Source organism: Pleuronectes platessa, chromosome 15, assembly GCF_947347685.1.
Source record: "Pleuronectes platessa chromosome 15, fPlePla1.1, whole genome shotgun sequence".
Classification (NCBI taxonomy): domain Eukaryota; kingdom Metazoa; phylum Chordata; class Actinopteri; order Pleuronectiformes; family Pleuronectidae; genus Pleuronectes; species Pleuronectes platessa.
In genome coordinates this window covers 11,606,137-11,624,553 of record NC_070640.1, presented here as the reverse complement: position 1 = coordinate 11,624,553, position 18,417 = coordinate 11,606,137, and the positions used below count along the sequence as shown (strand labels likewise).

The window sequence follows — 18,417 nt, the reverse complement described above, 5'->3', positions numbered from 1 at the left end:
TAGTTATACATCAGTCCTGGCACTTTGGCTGAAAAACCGGAAAATCACACTTACCTGCACAATAGCTACATTCCAAAGTCCCCAACAGTTAGAATTAGAGGATTAGGCTACTGAAATGAATTTTTTTTATATTCTTGCAAGTACAAATAAATGCTTCCATTAAATGGCACATTATTTTACAATGACCCTGTCAGCAATATCTGACATAAATATGGATAATTGTGTAAGCACATTGTAAGAAAACCTCACTTTCCATATCTTACAAACAGTTTTTTTGTAAATGCAGAATATTGAATCCTAAAACCACTGAGAAGAAAACAACTCTTTGCAGTGAACAGAATGAAAGAGTGGGGGCAGTTGTTTTTCAGCTCCCTGTCCAATTTGCACTTGTCATGCAAATAGTGTTTCTCTCAGTGTTGGATTCTCTGGGTTGATATCTTGTTGATGAATCTGAGGCTATTTTTTGTATGTAAAACTGTAGAAAGCTCAGTTCAAAATCCATTTGAACAAAGATTGATTAGCAACCAATCATTAGCTTATTTTCAATGAAATGAAAGCGTCATATCATATTTGTTAAGACCCTGGTGGTTTAAGACATTTTCCCTTGTGCCTCCTGCCTGTGTTTTGTTATGTCATGTCTTTCCCCCTGTTTATTTATGTTGTCATGTGCTTGTTGTGGTTATGATGTCAGGCCATGTGTGTTGTTATTGTCCTGAGACTCCGCCCTCTACCGCTCTTTTTCTCCCTCACCTGTTCCCCATCTTCAACCTGAGTGTTTGCCTGATTAGTTCACCTGGGTCTTGTCTTTGTTCCCCCTTCTCTTTAAGCCCAGTCTTTCTGTTGTCCCTTGTCGGATTGTATCATCATTTTTTGACTGTGAAGAAGCCATGCTGGGATACTGCAATTTTTGAACTCTGTTATCTGGTATGATTTTGGACTCTCTGATTTTTGAGCCTCTTTGGTTTTCCCTTTTTGGAACTCTGTTTTGCCAAGTTATTGAATTGGATTTTCAGTTTTTAGCTCTTGTCATTTTTTGCCTTTTTGGATTCCTTGGTTTTCCTATTTTTGTGAAATAAAGAAGTATTTTTTGGCATCTTGGTCTGCGATTGGGTCCTTGCTCTGTGAAAGCCTAACAATATTTCTATTCAATTTTATATCATTCCAATTAACGCGAGGGTTATTTCAGCCCTGTATGTTTGTTTTGAAGAAAAATTACGCAAAAACTACAGGACACATTTGAATCTGGTGCTGATCTAGTGAAATTATAAGTGATCTTTAGTAATGTGACTGTTTGTCTTCGCTGGAGGTAAAAAAATCATTAGCCTGTTTTCAATTATCAAAGGAAAGTATCATACTTTTATTTGATTTGAATTTTATTCCAATTTACATAAAGGTTATTTATGACTGAATCAATATAATGTCCGTTGGCCTTGTGGTAGTTCAGTCTTACTTTTCTCTTGGAGAAACAATGTAGTCCAGTTTCACCTTGTTTTCCCACTGGCCTGTGGTAGTCATGGTAACATGCCTTACTGAGATCAAAGCCCAAAAGACCTCACTTTTGACTGAAAAAGCACGATATCAGAGGGGCTCTATTACGTCTAATATCTTGACACTCTGGGAGATTTAGGACCCAAAGAATAACAGTAAAAACTTAGTTCAGAGGTACAGAGCTTAGTTTTATCAATAGTTTCAGAGGAAGACACTAAATACAAGTTGATCTTCATAGCTTTAAAATCACAAATATAAGAATTTGCTATATTGCTTAGTTAATAATCAGCTCCTTGTATCTTCTCTGCCCAAAACTCTTTTTTTCTTGTTGGAGGCAAACAAGGAAAGATGATCTGATCTGTGGACCACAAATCAGAGGGCTGCACCTGAGCTCATCAGGTGTGTAATCTGCATACACGCTCCATAGTGCTGAACCTACAGAGTGCATTACTTCTGCAAGACCACTTCATTAAAGGGACAAAACATCACGGGGCTGTTGCAGCTCCACTGTTGTTTGCTTTCATCCAGAGCCGACAAAAAGACCTGGTCATAAATCAAACAGACACATGAAAGCAGATAGTGTAGTATCCTGTGACTGGGGACGCAGTGAAGGAGTCCGATATTTAGATTCCCCGAAGATACACTGAGTCGCTCGGCTCCTCTCGTGTCTCCGCCTCACACAAACAGATATCTGAGAGGAACTGATGAGGAATATCCAACGTGTGGAAGCCTCTTATATAAGGAGGTCTTCAGAGAGATGTGAGGTTAGGACGAGGGGAGGGGGAGTCAAGAGTCCAGATGTTAGGAATGTGGACTCTTTGTGTTTTTTCTTGTTTTATGTCCTCCTTTTCCTGCTGTGGGTTTTTTCTCCCCATTTGGCGCCTGCACCTGACTGCATGGGATACTGGCTGGGAGACGCTTCACTCATTTCCTCCCACACCCCTGAGCTCATGACCACAAAGACTTTGGCCAGTGTAAAGACACGTTTAACCAGTAAGAGTTGCGTAAACCTCCCTGCCTTTTGTTTTTAGAAAAATCTTGTTACCTTGCCGGTCTGCCTGAAAAAACCTTTGTCTTTTACCTGTGCTTCAAATCCCCTACTTGTGTTTTGAGCATAGCCTGCGATGCTCGGTCAGCTTCCTGTGCCATACATTCATGAGATAGGATTATTCATTCAACTAGGTTCGAGCCTTTTACTTTATGAAATTTCTTCGGTGTCGGACTATCAGACCAATTTCTGTGCTGATTAATTTAGTCGGTCAAAGAATTTAATTATTTGAAAGATATTTGTGGCGTTTCTCCTTTGATGCTGGGACAGGAAGCGTGAAAGGGTCGGGTCAGAACCTATCCCGCGGCAGCTGCAGGAGGCGCTCTCCACGTGTCCCCGCCTCTGAGTGACTCATAGAGGCCCGCCTCACTCTCAAATCTCAACAACCAAAGGACTTTAAAGATAGTAATTTAGAGGAAGTGGCAATGATGAGAGGAAATTATTCTTAATGAATGCTCCTTTGGAGCATCACGAAGTTGAGTGGAAAAGAAAGAGGGAGCAAAAAAACAACGTTGACTCAACTACTTCTATATGAGGAGAGAAAAAACACAAATGACGGTACTCAGGAGGACTCTAAAATACAGATAACTTAGAAAAAAGAGGAGAAATTTGTCAGTTGAATCGTTCTCCTTGTCTCTAGGTGTAGGTATATCCAAGTGTGCCACTTTGTCACACTGGCAAAGTGGCACACTTGTGTGTGCCACTTTGGCTTCCTAAATGGACTGAAGGTAATTGGAATATTTAAGCATTTTCTCCCCAGCTGCTGAGGAAACTCTTTTCTCACTACATTATGAAAGTAAAGCTCGTATAAATTATGTAAAATCTCATAATGACTACATTGACCGTGAATAAATGTTTAACAGAAATCCTTTGGAGATAAAGGTTAATAAGCCAGAGCAGCTACAACTTCTGAGTGGTTTGTGATATTCATTCCATTTGCTACCACTTATTTCACTTTATGTGATGGCCAAACATTATTTTTCCAGCCATGCGCTCCAGCTCCGTGCTTCTCCCAGTTGGATATGCCTCCATAGAGAGGCATTTTGGTTAGATGCCCAAACCACTCTATTTTAAATACAAACCGTCTCCTGTAAACGCAGAACCAGTTGGATTGGACATAATGGAATACTTCCAGTGGAGGGCATCTTCATCTGATTCTCAAAGCAACTTAACTAGCTAGCAATGGGGAGACAGCCAGGACAACCTAATAATGCTGAGAATTTACCTGGCACCTCATGAATACGGTTTGAGTTTTCCTATCAGAAGTTAGTGCAAAGCTTCCCCTGACTCCACTGTGTTAACTGGTGCTTTGATGAAAAGCTGTCCCACAAATGGTGAAACCAGAAAATGGGCTTTGTGTGGATGCCATTAGTGATGCAGGGTGATGATGGCAAATTATTTTCCACAGCACATCAGTGATTTTAAGGCTTGAATCCAAAACCAGAACTCTTGGCTATTCCTTATCCTCTGCGGCAGTAGTAAATGCTTGAAATGTGGGTTATCCTCTGCAATTTATGCCTCTTTATCATCTTTAGCTTTACTGTGGATGACATCCTATTATTCATATACATTACAGGACAATGCTGAAAGGATTATAACACCATCATTCATTCTAATCATAAACAGGTAACGCGCAGTAAAGCAATAATTAAGTGGCTCCTATTTTGTCTCTATAGACCCACAGGGGGGGGTGGCATCGTGATTGACAGCTGAGACTAACGATTGGTAAAATGCGTGTATAAGCAGGAACTTTAAGTTTCCTTTAAGTCTTCTTTTAAAATCTCCAAGATCCTCTGTCAAAGCATTAGGAGTCATGATGAAACTTCTCCAGAGGCCAGACATTTTGAGTTGTACATGACATTTGCGTCTCTGAGGTTTCAGGGCACAGAAGTACTGAAGTCTTTGAAATGCCAGGGGGACGGCTGATGGTGCATTTGCACAGCGAGACTCGTTTTGAATACAATGACCCAGAGTGTGTCACAGAGTCAATTCTGCATATCTTCTGATGCATAAACACACAACAAGTCTCGATTGAACTTGCAAATAAGTGTCTAAAAGCTTATCGAACACACACAGTTTACGTTAACAGTCCTAGAGGGAGAGAAAGATTTGCAAACAGGTAGACAAATGCAGTATAAGAAGACAGGGAAGAACCTTGCACCAGGAAGAGAGCTATATTTGGTCCATATTTTTTCAGTTGTCAGAGTCTCTACTTCCCCGAGTGTCCACATGAGTCATGTACGCTGAAGCTTGAAGCAGTGAAGTAGAGAGAGACGTCGAAAGACAGAGACATGAAAGCGAGAGTGAAGTTGGAATATATATAGGAGCATGCTGAGGAGGTCGTGGAGACGAGAGGGGCTGTACTGTACCTCTGTTGCCAATGACTGTGGGGTCTGAGGCGTGGGTGCCTAATAGTGCAGTAGTATCTGGAGGGATGGGATGTAGGGGGGGAGTGGTGGATGGAGGCGGGGTGGTGGGGAAGTCTGGTGGAGGGGACAGACAGACACATGTACACAAAAATAATACAAGAACAAAAACAACAAATAAAAAATGAATTCACATGGCGGCAAGCAGATCCTTAAAAAAAGCAACACAAACTGGTCAGAGGCAAAACAATTTTAAGTGATGGAAAACAAAAAAGAAAAAATATCCACGTTTGCAAAGGGTGATTTAAGGAAAACGTAGCAGCAGTCATTTTCCCATTCCAGGATAACAGTAAAAGTGTTTCCACAGAGGCAGCGGTTCTCACCGTCCCATGTTACAGCAACAGGAAAAATGTGGCTTAATACATAGTGTGACAAGTTAATGAGGTTACACTACCACCTCGGTTCTTATGTTTATGCCACTCTGCATTTATAGTGAGCTAGTGGCTTTTAATTGGCTGTGGTAGTCTTTCTGCGGCATAGCTGTCCTGCACATCTCTGAGACATTTCAGGCTTAGTGTGAATCACTATGCAGCTAAGTACATGTCTCTGGTAAAAAAAAAAAAAAAAAAAAGGGGGAAGAGAGAAAATGTCTCCTCCTTGCAGGGAAACCATTAAAAGGTAACTTCCAAGAATTATGGTAGCAATTGTGAAAGGCTAAAAGGTGTGCTAATCACTAATGAAAGGTAGGAACAGCCCGGGTGCCATTTCAAAAGAACAAGTAATGAATCTGGAGGGGACCCTTTGACCCTCAAGCACCCAAGTGCCTTTTTTTGTTGCATAGACTTTGTCGGTTTAATAACAATACGGTCATTATGTGCTCTGGTTATTCTTGTTGTCCCGTTCCGCTGGCATTTGAAGGAGCTGATTAAACTTCTCCCAAAGTACCGCAATTATGTTAGTGGGGGGTTGGATATTGAAGTTCAAAACCTTGAGGTTTAAGGGGAGCTAATAGGCCGCTCAGAGTGGAACAATTAATTATTAAAATGATCTTAAGCATTATGCTGTTATTGCCTTTTTGAATTTGATTTCACGTTTCCCTCCTCAGTGCTGACCAGTTTTCTGGGTATAAATGGAAATAGCAGAACAATAATAAGTCATTTAAATATCTCAGCAATAGGACGGTAAACATTGGTATTGCTGCATATTTGATGGGCTAGGTAAAGACCTGTGATCATAAAAAGCAAACACTGAAGTTTATATCTTTCGATTTGCCTTGTTAGAGTATGGGATGAGTCATAAAATCAAAAATCGTTTGGCAGCAACACTGGAGAAAACGGTTGTATAACATTGGAGTTTTACCATGACCTTGCTTTGATGCACCCATTTCAATTTGAATCAACCCACACCAGTGCACACTTCTAGCTGAAGATCAAGTTGCATGCTATTAAAATACCTTTCATTTGGAGGATTAAAACATATATATGACATTTAGAGTCTTTGATACATGGATGTATAACAGCATGTCATGATGTGCGTTTATCGTTGGAGAAATTGATCACCTATATGCATTATTTTCTTTTATAACAGACAGTCTAATTGGCCAGTGTACAAACTTTTGAATGTAAGGAATGTGGACAGCAGAGCCACACATTGTTCGGTTATACTTTCTGTATATGGAGGCTGTAAGGGTCAACACCTTGTGCCCTCGTCCATGAGGGTCCATTAGGACTGTCTACACTCAGCCCATTTGTTATGATGTTTAGCAATAACAACACGTGTTAAAAAAACCATGGCTGCTTCCTCCAACGGCTCCTCATCTGGTTATTAGTGTAATCCCATCAAGGATATTCCAGAACGTATTCCAAATCACTTTAGCTCTGGCAAAGCATGTCTGCACCTGAGAGGTTTAGTCTCTCATGTTTTTCCATTAGATTAGGTTCCTGTTTAAATAAGAGAGCTAATGAAACACCCCCTAGGCACCTGTAATAAAAGCGATGATTTATATATATTATATTGATCCACTTGGGCGTCCAGTCGTATGGTCTCTGCGGTAAAAAAAACGACCTGCCTTTTTGTCCCTTGTCCCACACGGTCTAAGTTCCTATTACAGAGGGAACATAGATGTGTCACCCCCCCTTAAAGCATTATTACTTAATGCCAAGAGACGAATGGCAGTGTAGAAACAGAAGAGGGGGAGAGCGATCTGTTTCCCCCCCGACAGTGAGTCCCTTTATCCTCCACCTTCTCTGGCGTTACTAGGAATTACTTATCCATCCTGGTGACATTCCTGACAACACAGCACTAAATTCTGCCTCCCTCACACATTTCCCTCCCAGTGTGTGTGTGTGTGTGTGTGTGTGTTTGGAGGATCTGGGACGCAGGTTTATTTAAGGAAAGGCGTTGGTGGCAATTCTGTCACCTGAGGCCCATATTCTTTGGTGGGAGATGGTACCACTAATCACTCTTAGCACTGATACAGTATGCAGATCAGGAAGTATTTTAAAACTGGCTTTTCCCATGGAGTTTGCTGCCTGTGCCTGTGAGTTTCATATTTTCCACTATTTATATGTGTAAACATTTTTGCATCCAAGGCAACCTCTTGCAGCATTTTCTCTTCTGCAAATCCTTCATCTGTCGCTGGTGTTGAATAACTGACAAAGAGTTTCTCACTTCGTCTTGAACATCACATGAAGCATGGCTACCCACGAATCAGCGTTTCCTCTTTACTCACCATAGACGTAGAGGACATATTCAGCTCTGCTTGCCCCTAGGTGGTTGGTGGCCTCGCAGCGGTAGGTGCCATTGTCTGTCTTGTTGAGTGAGGTAAAGGTGAGCTCCCTCCCCTCTACAATCATCCTGTCCAGGTCAGGAATTTCAGCCCCGTCTTTTGTCCACGTCACAGGATCTGGCCTGGGAGGTGAGAGGATGTGAAAGAGAGATGAGGACACTTATTTGTCTGAAGCGCTACAGAATAGGCTGACATCAACTCATACAGATGTCGAGTGACTTACGAAGGGTTTCCTATGGACACGCACTCCAACTTTAAGTACTGGCCCTCCTGAGGAACTGTAAGGGAGCTGATGATATCCACACGAGGAGGATCTAGGACAGACAGACGTGGTTAAAGTCAGGGTGGAGGATATTGAGACACATGATCAACTGTATATCTAATTATGGTATTTCATAAGACATATTATGACATATTATGATAGAATATTACGTACAAATTAAGATTGATCAATATAAAATCATATATAAATTGAAACACTTATTTATTTAAGGAGCATATTTTGTGCCATGACCATCTTGATATTATATGATGGAAATGCATGTTAACGTATAGTTACAATGTAAGTAATGGAAACAGTGACAGTAAAAAAAAAATGGAATAAATTAAATCTAAACACTGTGACAAATTCAGTTCTTATTAGGTTTAATGGAAGCTAACAGAATGCAGCAAACATTCATTGTTGTTCTTCACTCAAAGCGTGTCCACTCCATGAGTGTAAGTGTATGTGTGCATGCACACTCACAGTGGACCTCCAGTACTTCAGTGGCCTGCTGCGGTGTCTGTGTGAGTGCCACATGGTCCACTTTGCAGGTGTAGGCCACTCCATCGTCGTTTCTGTCCACGTACATATTGAGAGAGCTCCGTACTGTAAATGTCTTCCCACTTGCATTCACCTCTTTGGCACCTTTGGAGAAAATGTCATAATGTCAAAGATTTATCACATTTATCCTGCAAATGGTGATAACATGATGCTCCTGTGATTGAAATAACTTCAGCCCTGCTTTACACCGAAAAGCCAGATTCCACCCGGGTCTTCTTTCTATCCACCCATACAGATGAAATACAACAAGTAGCTGAGTGGAATTTTCTAAGTGTCTCTTTTATATCTTTATCATACCAAACCCTAAAAAAAAAATTGTTGTTGTATTGTTGTTATACATGATTCCTTAGCTGATGTTTCTCTCCCGACAAATACTAAACGAAATCACTGCTGTCTGTTTAACTCAGCACACATTTGTATCACACGTCTCCCTCGATGCTGCTTTGGTACAACGACATGTCCAGTTTTGGTCAGAGCTCTGAAAAACCCCATTTGCTCACCTCCTGGTTGGGACTCTTTAAATGTGATTTACTCTGGAGGCTTTTTAAGCACTTCTGGCCTCACCTCCCATCTCTGCCAGTGCCTGTCGCTTCCCGGGCTTTGCTGCTCCCACGCAATATCTAAATCTCTCCAAACACTTTAATGCACTTCAGTTCTCCCTCCAATCCTTTCTATTTTCAGCCTCGCTGGGACAAGAAAACATTACAAGGGGCCAATCACACATTTGGCAATAACTTCGATCATCCTTGTAGCAAAGTATCATTATGCTCAGTCCTCTCCATCTGTGCAATCTGCTTTCAGGGCACTCCCTGAAACACCTGCCTTGTAATCCCAACCAAACAGCTGATCCACCTCTCCATGCCCATCAACAGCCCAATCATTGCCAAAGCAGAGGAGAACTCCTGCTACCCAGCTTCCTCAAATTATCTACCTGATGCCCTGGAAGTTTGGCAGAATCCCCCGTCAGCCCTTTAGCTTCATTTACCTCCCCAATGGTACAAGCCTGAGATGAGCCAAATGTATTAGATTCAAGTGTAACGACCAGCCCTCGTGACACCAATATTTCAACCTGCACACTGGTGCCCTTGAAAAGTTATTGGCTGGAAATAAATCCTCATGCCTGATAGCGGTGACACCTTGTAGGTAGAGGCCCTTCTTACTGGAAGGTTACAGAGTCAACTCCTGCATCAATGACTTATTCTGTCTCCGTCAAACTGTCCTTGTGCCCGGCGCTGTACTCAGTGACAGTGCCCTGCGCGACATCAACAAGTTTCACCACAATACAGAAGGACTCTCCAGTACTAGACTGAGATCCCCTCTGCATACCTGAGAGCACCCGGCTGATATATCATGAATTCTTGCTTTTCAACAAGTTTTTAGTAGTCGAGGCAGAATGAATGGGAAACTTTAATGTCTCTGGAGTGATGCCGCACAAATTCACACCTGAATAATTCAGGAACTGTCGCCGTGTTGAGGTAACAGATGACGTTTAACGACTGTAGATGAATCATAACGGCTACTTCATGCTCAATGTTAGACACTTATAAGGAAACCGACGGAGCCTCTTGTCCACTGTTTTTGCACATCTTCTAGAAGCTTACAGATGCAGCGGAAAATGAGGAAACAATCTTTGTTTCCTCATTTTCCGCTGCCACTGCCACTGAAAATTGTAAGTGGGTGTTGGCGAAGGGGTCGGGGGGTTGTCAGTGTATCAAATAGCTCAAGCAAGATGACCGTAAGGCACGAGGAAGACATTATACTAATGCCAGATCTTTTTTATGAAAGCTGATGCAATTAGGGAAGAAACTATTGGCATCTAACTTACCGGGAACACTGAAGAAAACTCGAGCCTCAGTGCTGCCCTCTAGTGAATACATTTCTTAACAGCCATACCAACATAAAGGATGCGTCGAAGTATGTGGGCAGGGACTGCTACATTGTCTGAAACTGACGTATCTCTTTATGTAATGTACTCTTAACTTCAAAAGCTGTTAAATATGCGTCTAACATCTTACTTACAGGCTGGAAATTCATAGCTAAGTCTGTGTTCCCGGACAACTCACCAACGCCACATTTGTTTTCTTCCACTGGCTCTATTCAAATACACCTGTTCAAGCAGTCTTTTGGGGTTGGTTGGTTTCGTGCCAGCAGCTATTTCAAACCGTATCAAGCCTGTTCATCCACCCGCCTACAAATCACTTGTGTAATGTTATTCAGCCGTCCGGGCTCATCTCTGAATTCACGTGTTGCCCTGGTTTATAAAAATCCTGCCTATCCTTTTCTGTATTCTCATCACAGCAAATCCCAAAAGCATCAGTCTACAGTATGCACCATCTCTCTATCATGGTGGCCACCGTTGTTTGAATCTCTTAAGGAGACTGTGTACGCTCCATATCCTTCTCGCCTCTGTGCTCATCTGCTCCACTTTCTAAGCTTCCCACCCCACTGTCTCCTCTCCCTCCTGCCAATCAAGTATTCCGCTCAGTCACTTTCCCCCAACTGAGGCAATGAGCCGGCCTCCCCTGGAGATGAATGAGTGACAGGTCTGCAGTGTTAGTAACATCCATCCACCCTGCAGGAGGGAGGGAAAATGGCTGGATTTCTGCACATAAAGAGAAATTGCCGGAGACAAAAGAAGAGTGAGAAAGAGTTCAGAGCAGAGAAACAGAGGAGATTGAATTTATAATATCACAGACTGCTTTAGCAGTTGCAACAAATCTGCTAACATCTCTGCTTTTTATACTGGGTTTACATACTCTGTCTCTTCTTGAGTCTTCTTGTCTTTTACAGTCAAACTTGTCTTCCTCAGTCTATCTGCGGCTCTAGAAGCTCTCTTCTCCAGACGTAGTGTTTTAAAAGTCACCCGTAGGCTTTTCTTCCTATTGTGTGTTTCTCCTCTTAATCTTTTTGTATTATTGTTGAGGTTACTTTTTTGGGTCAATGATTGTCTGATTCTTTCTAACTGGCACCAGAGAAATGGTTAATTATACACAGACTTATCAAAAAAAAAAAAATAACCCCATTTCAAAAAGGTTTTGCAACTATTTTGAACAAAAAGCTTTTTTCAAATTATAAAGAGGATTATAACTTTTCATATATTAATTCAAAGAGTCATAATGCTCTTGTCCGAATAAGCTAAATGAATCATCACGAATTTTTAAATGTAATTTTGGCTGTAACCTGAAGTCCTGCCATACTGAAAAGCCACCAAGACACTGGTTTAACACACTTTCCTTATAATTCAGCAGTGTGATTTAAGGGTCTGGAGCGATTTTGATTCTTGTCTCATGGCGATTTGAATGGACTCTAATTGCCTCTGTGTGATTTAGGGTAAGAGCACTGCACAAAGTGATTTGCTTGGACACAGCTTGGTTTCAGTTAAATCATTATTTTGGTTAAGTCCTCTAACATCCACTTCCAGAAAATATTAACAGTTGTCTTAACAGCAAGTAATATCTCATCATTCAAGTGCGTCAATCTGCATGTACACTGGTGTCTCCTGCACTGTGTGTGTACATGTGTACTTGGGTGTGTGTGCATTATTGTGTGTAAGAGCAGCTATAATTGGTCTATAAATATCTTTAAGCACAGTGCTGTGCTTTATCCTTTAAGCACAGCTGAAAGGAGCAGATGACATCGAGCTGCCATTGAAACTCGGGCTTGTCAATCATACTCATCTGGCAAGTTTTATACCACACACGGACACACACACGCAAATGCATTACTGATAACAGAAAAGTAGTGACTCTCAGCTGTAAATGGCAACTTATGATATATTTTTTTTTATGCTGGAAGACAAAAAAACCAAGAGGAGGCAGGAGGATTGTATGCCATCTGGAAATCTAGTCATTTGGCAGAAGGTAAATGCGTTGATTCAAACAAAACTCAACATTTATCTTGACAAAAAAAATCTTAAATAGGGACAAATTGTCTTTTACTTGTATGTGATTTCAGATAAAACACAAAAATCAAGGTCATGACACTTTCAGAGTGAGATATTCAACTCTTTCAGGCTTGACTATAGAAAATTGCTTGTAGTCTCTTTAGGATATTTTATTTTGACTAATAAGCAAACTAACAATCTCTAAGCTCTTGGTTCATTATGCCATATGAACAGAAGACCTGTAGCCGGCAGCAGTGTGTTTTGTCTAGAACTGCCATCTCATATTTGACTGTTATCACATCTCTCGTCTCTCTTGCACAGAGTTCACTGCCTACACACCGCTGCAGCACTTGTCAGAATTCATTGTCAGAATGTCTGTTTTTAGAGAAAGGTGAAGCAGTTTTTGGGGATGATTTTGATTTGGAAAGAAACCCAGCTACTAAATGACAGAGAGGAACAGTATGAGGGCTTGTCACATTATTTGGCTCTGCATACACCAGCCCTTACTCCAAATCGATGTTAGCAATGGCAGGAAATGACAAATACACAAACTTCTTTTAATTACTTGCTCACAATTGGTCAAAACTGACACTCTAAAGTGTTACCGTGGTATAAATATAATAATAATCTACATGATTTAATAACCATCTACATTTAAATTGTTTATTTTATTCTTACTCTTTATTCTTACTAATAGACAACTGTAAACCATGTGTTTATTCTTACTGCCATATTCACCTGCGGTGCCTTTCCCTAAGAAAAAAGCCTGGCAGTGTTTGACTGCGACTCCGGCACACTGTTCTGTGGGAGTCTGCTCCAGGCTCTGCATCGTTGGTGTGAGCCAAGAGAGTGCCTTGGAGGATTAGAAATGGAAATGACAGGCGTAGAAGTGTAAGAATTTGACCCTTTTATGCCATTTCACAGGAGAGCGGGACGACCCAGAAAAGAATATGGGGGGGGAAAGAACCGACAAGCGGAGGACTGCTGGGGCGGGGAAGGATTGTCAACATTCCCAAAGAGAGCTGACTAATCCTGGCAGCGGGGGTCTAAAGGCTGACTCAACTTCCCTGAACTGCATCCTGTCAGAGATTTAAAACAATTTGCTGAAACAGGAACAATGTAAATGTGTGTGTGGGTTACAGTGAGGATAATTCAAATGTATTGCAGTATAAAACCTAAGGTAAACTGTAAAATTCAGGATGCAAAAGAGAAAACGACGAGTACCTCAACTGTGGGCTATACTTTGCCTGTCAGATGAGCTGCATAGCAAGAGATGTGACTACACTTAAAACCGAGAACACTAATACACGGCAGGCTCCTGCTGCAGTGAGGGGGAGAGAAGGGATATAATGTCCTCGAGCACCCTCTCACTTGTTGGCAGCCTGAAGCTTTCCCAGCTTGTGTGACCTGTCTTAGCGCCATGACTCTGTGCTTAACTGACGGCTGACTACGACCAGGGAGCACTTTTAAATGTTAGGAGACTTTCTATCAGCGCCTGGCAGACCCGTATCATAATGTCCTTTCTGACATGGAACTCCCTGAGCATTCGCACAAGTGTCTGCTGTGGATTCATGATTTTCCACTCCAAACGGAGAGGGTCTGCTCCGTCTCGGTGTCTTGGCATTTGAAAGTGGACAGGTGCTCCACCTCCAGGATGTTGCTCTTAATGGACATAGACAGTGGGTGTAGCAATCTGATCTGCTCTTCTTTTTCACCACAGTGTTTAAGTCGAAGGCTGTTAACCTGATCACACAGTGTTATGCTGCCAGAGACCAAGGATAAGTCAGTTTCCCTTATGCATTGAGAATATTTGAACAGGGTCATTTAAGTTTAAAGAAATAAAAGAAAGTAGAGGCTTCTCATGAGATATTTATGATCGAGGTATTTCTGCTCTATATTCTAGCTATCAGGTGGATGAAGAGTTCGACTAAAAGGTAAAATATTTCACTTAAAGCTGTGATGCCCTGCAGAGATAACATTCCCTACCCATCAATTATGTACCATACCATACTGTAGCATACCTCACATATCATACTTTACCTAACCCTACCATACACCAACTTCCATTATACCTATACCCTAATCTAGACTACTACATAACCTAGCATACCCGCCTTACCATAACATACTATTTTATACTTTACCCTTCCCTACCTTACCCTACCCTAGGATACAATACATACTCCTTCTCGACTCTACCCTTAATAATTCTAGTCTAACCTACAATACCTTAACTTCCACAACCCTACCATAACCAACCATACCCTAACCTAGACTACCACACCATAACCTTGCAAACCCCACCCTGCCATACCATACTCTTTTGTTCCATACCATAATTCCGACCTTACTATTCCTTAAAAGACTATACCCTACCTACATTATCATACTCTTCACTACCCCCCCATAACCTAGTATACCAAACCTATACCCTACTCTAGCCTACAAAACCCTGCCATACCCTGCGCTCTCCAATTATACCATAACTTACTCTACCCTACTATACCGTACCATAAGCTATATAGTACCTACAGATTCAAACATATTTCATCTCAGGCAAGTGCTTGGTTGGACATGCATGAAAGGTTTTTTGTGTATGTGCTGCTTATGTATACAGAATACAGAGGTTGAATATGCGTTTGAGTGTGTCTGTGTGTGTGTGTGTGTGTGTGTGTGTGAATGACTTGAGCATCTTTTATTCATGTCACTGTGACTAGCAGGAGCCATCTTGAAATTACATCTTTAATGGTCATTGATCCACTCCCACCCTATGGGAGGTGAATAGTATAACTGCAGTACCAACACGCTACTTTTTAAGCCGAGTGCAAGGTTGTCTCGCATTGTTGAAATGACTGAAAACGTATTTTCCTTTAAACTCAAAACTTGTTTTTAAACCCTGAACTTGTTTAAGTGTTCAGACAGACAACAGCAGTCTCATGAAATGTCAACATCATCTCGTCTGAAATGACTTCCAGGAGCTATCGCCTCTTCGCTCTCCTCAATAGCTGCTTCCAGAGAAAACCTTGCTGTATAGTCAAGGACAATAACCCTTAAATCAGGAATACGTCAGCACTATTCCAAAAGGTTGAACAACAGTGAATGGGCTCATCGAGTGATAGAGCATTGGAAAGTCAGCAGACAACCATCTGAAATAGCGCAAGGTTTGCTGGGATAGTTCCTTCTCCTTGACTAACAACTTTGACAACAGAATAGAGATGTGACTGCAAGCAAATCTGAATCAAATCTCAGTATTTTTTCCCTTAAGCCCCCTCGGAATAGAGCTATCACATAATATGATGAAGCAATAACCTCTACAGTTTAGGTCAGAGAGTATGATAACACTAGTCAGATAGCGAACATCCCCTCCCTTATTTGAAATAAATATTCATTTCATCTATGCCTTGCTTGGTCTCCGCACAGTTCCCTCTGGTTCAGTGGTGTGTAAACAAGTGCTACATGTGGTGATATTGGCACAGGCCTCTCCGGGTTACGGTGTGTAACTGAGATAGAAATATATCATTACTGGGTGGGGACTGAGGGGATCGGAGGGACAAAGAGACTGAGAAATAAGAATATTGGATTTGGTTCCACACACACAAGCTTATGTCCTTACATGCAGCCTGTCTGCTCCATCTGTCTGTTTTGCTCTATCCGACACAAACACACACACGCTCACACACGCACACACACTTAGCACAGGGTGCCGCATGTGAATGGGTGATGGACTGCTCCAGTGGCTCTGCTGGTAATATAATCTTCTCTATTCCCATAGATCCCACACCAATATGTCACAATTGTCATTTAGTCCCAGCATGGTCACCCGCAATCAGATGGCTTTTCACACTGAACACACCCTGATCCTGTCAGGATGATGAACACTTCAAGGGCGCTCACATGCACCTTTGCATACATACATACATACATATAGATATATTGTGTACCCACATGTTTTGTCCCATTGTGTTTGTTTACTCTCATGTTTATTTATTTAGTCTTTTTAGATGGGGACAGTCCGACTGCGGGAGAGTGGCTCGCTGGGCTCGTTATGTTTTCCACGGAACAATACGTTACAACACACACACACAGAGACACCCAAACAAACAAAAAAACACGCACACACACACACACACACACACACACACACACACACACACACACACACACACACACACACACACACACACACACACACAGGGCTTGTAACCACAAGAAAGTGGAGTAATTAGTTGCTGAAATACATTTATGATGAAGTAGAACTAAAGGTGTGAATGTGAGTGACAGTATGGACTTTCTCCTGAATGACAATTGTCCAGAATGTGTTGCTAAGCAGTGAAGTTTTAATGAAAAACTGACACCTCCTTGTCAGATGAGAGAAGATATTTATTAAGGAATCCAAATTCTTTTGAACTTTGAAATCAACAACCTTTGTGGTAATTATAACTGCTATTTTACTAGCCCTATGGGTACAGTGCAAAGATGATGTTGACAATGTAACCACTTTTTTATTGATTCAGTTTAATTATATGTGGCCTTTCGTGGGGTTGAAATCAGTTTTCAAATTTGTCTTCACTCCGTCCAAAGTCAGTGTGTGAGAATAACACGGCTCCAAAACAATATGAGGAAGTCTGTGTAAATGTGATGACGTTGTTTCAATATCAACTCCCAGCTACAGTTAATGGAACTGAGAGATAACCACGATATCTGCTTAAAACTGTGAGGGGGAGACCAGCATTGATCTGAGCTTATCTGTTTGCTCATCTGGACCCTGGGAAACCCGTAACGTGAGATAAAGCAGCCTGAGCTGTCTGCTCTTGAGCTCAGGTAGAAAGGCTGTAGTGGCAGGAGCTGAGAGAGCTTTTCAGTGAAATTTCACCTCCCATCGACATTCTCCACGAGTCCAACAGCGGATCTGACAGGAATCTCCTCATCTGACATTTGAATGAAGTCTCAAGGTTTGGCTTTCTGTTCTAGTTGCACTTTGCCAAGATTTATTTTACAAAGCAAAAATTGTTATGTCCAATCTATGTCTAATAATTGTCACCACTTTGCGTATATATGTAGATGAACTTGCACCTATAATAATAGTTTCAACAATGTCAAGTGTGCAGTACAGAATACATTCACACACAAGGGCAAACCTGAACACTCAATTCCTTCCGGGCTACAGCACTACAACCTTGTCACAGTGAATAATATCGTCATATAAAATTGTACAAGGCCCAAATTAAAGAGAGTTGTGTGCCAAGTTGAGGAGAGAATTATAACATCTGACCTTAATGAGAAAGCATGTCCTCTTGAGACTACCTCCATTTGGAGCCACCAAGGATATCTCTTACTACCTGTTCGCTCTCCGTGGTAAATTAAAAGAATGTCCTGGCTAAGCCTCCAGTTGCCTTACAGGGAGCTTTTCTCTCTCTCTCTCTTTCTCTGCTGGGCCGATGGGAGACGCAATAATCACCCGTTGAGACACAATGAGCCGGTAATGAAAAATACTCACTGTGCTAATTGGTGTATATTCTGCTCCTATTCGTTTCATCTTCCTCAGAAGGGCAACAGGAGGAAATACTAAGTGTTACATAATACTATAATAGAAATACAACATTTGGTGATTAGTTAGATTGTAAAAAAAACAAACCCTAACAGCAGGTGAGAGGTAGAGCTACCACCAAAGGTAATTGAAAGATTCATATTATGATTATAATTATATTCCTATTATTTTACATGAAAATGTGATAAGGGTCGTGGGGAGTAACAAGTGTGATGCTTTATTTTGTCAGTGTCAATCATCATAAGAAGAGGGAGATTATTAGTGGTTTACAGGATAATTCAGAAATGATTGATAAGGTTTGTTCATTGCATTTAGAAACAGCACTGGAAAGGTTTTCTAAAGAAGTGTGTATACAAATGTAAAACATATTGTAAATGAATTTAACAATGGTAATAAATGTGCAGGTGACTGAAGGAAGACCTAGACACTGCTATCGGCAAAACCAAATACACATCGGACGTTTTGATTTGTTA

General features: G+C 41.4%; 1 protein-coding gene across 1 annotated transcript in view; it reads right to left on the bottom strand.

The window, feature by feature from the left end:
• Nucleotides 1–18,417, bottom strand: part of cadm2a (cell adhesion molecule 2a) — a 203,104-nt gene that overhangs the window by 11,958 nt on the left and 172,729 nt on the right. Inside the window, exons 5-8 of the mRNA XM_053442145.1 lie at nucleotides 8,436–8,597; nucleotides 7,914–8,004; nucleotides 7,634–7,812; nucleotides 4,906–5,019 (exon numbers count right to left, since the gene is read on the bottom strand). Of these exons, the coding sequence (XP_053298120.1) occupies nucleotides 4,906–5,019; nucleotides 7,634–7,812; nucleotides 7,914–8,004; nucleotides 8,436–8,597 (546 nt within the window). The remainder of the gene's footprint in view (nucleotides 1–4,905; nucleotides 5,020–7,633; nucleotides 7,813–7,913; nucleotides 8,005–8,435; nucleotides 8,598–18,417) is intronic.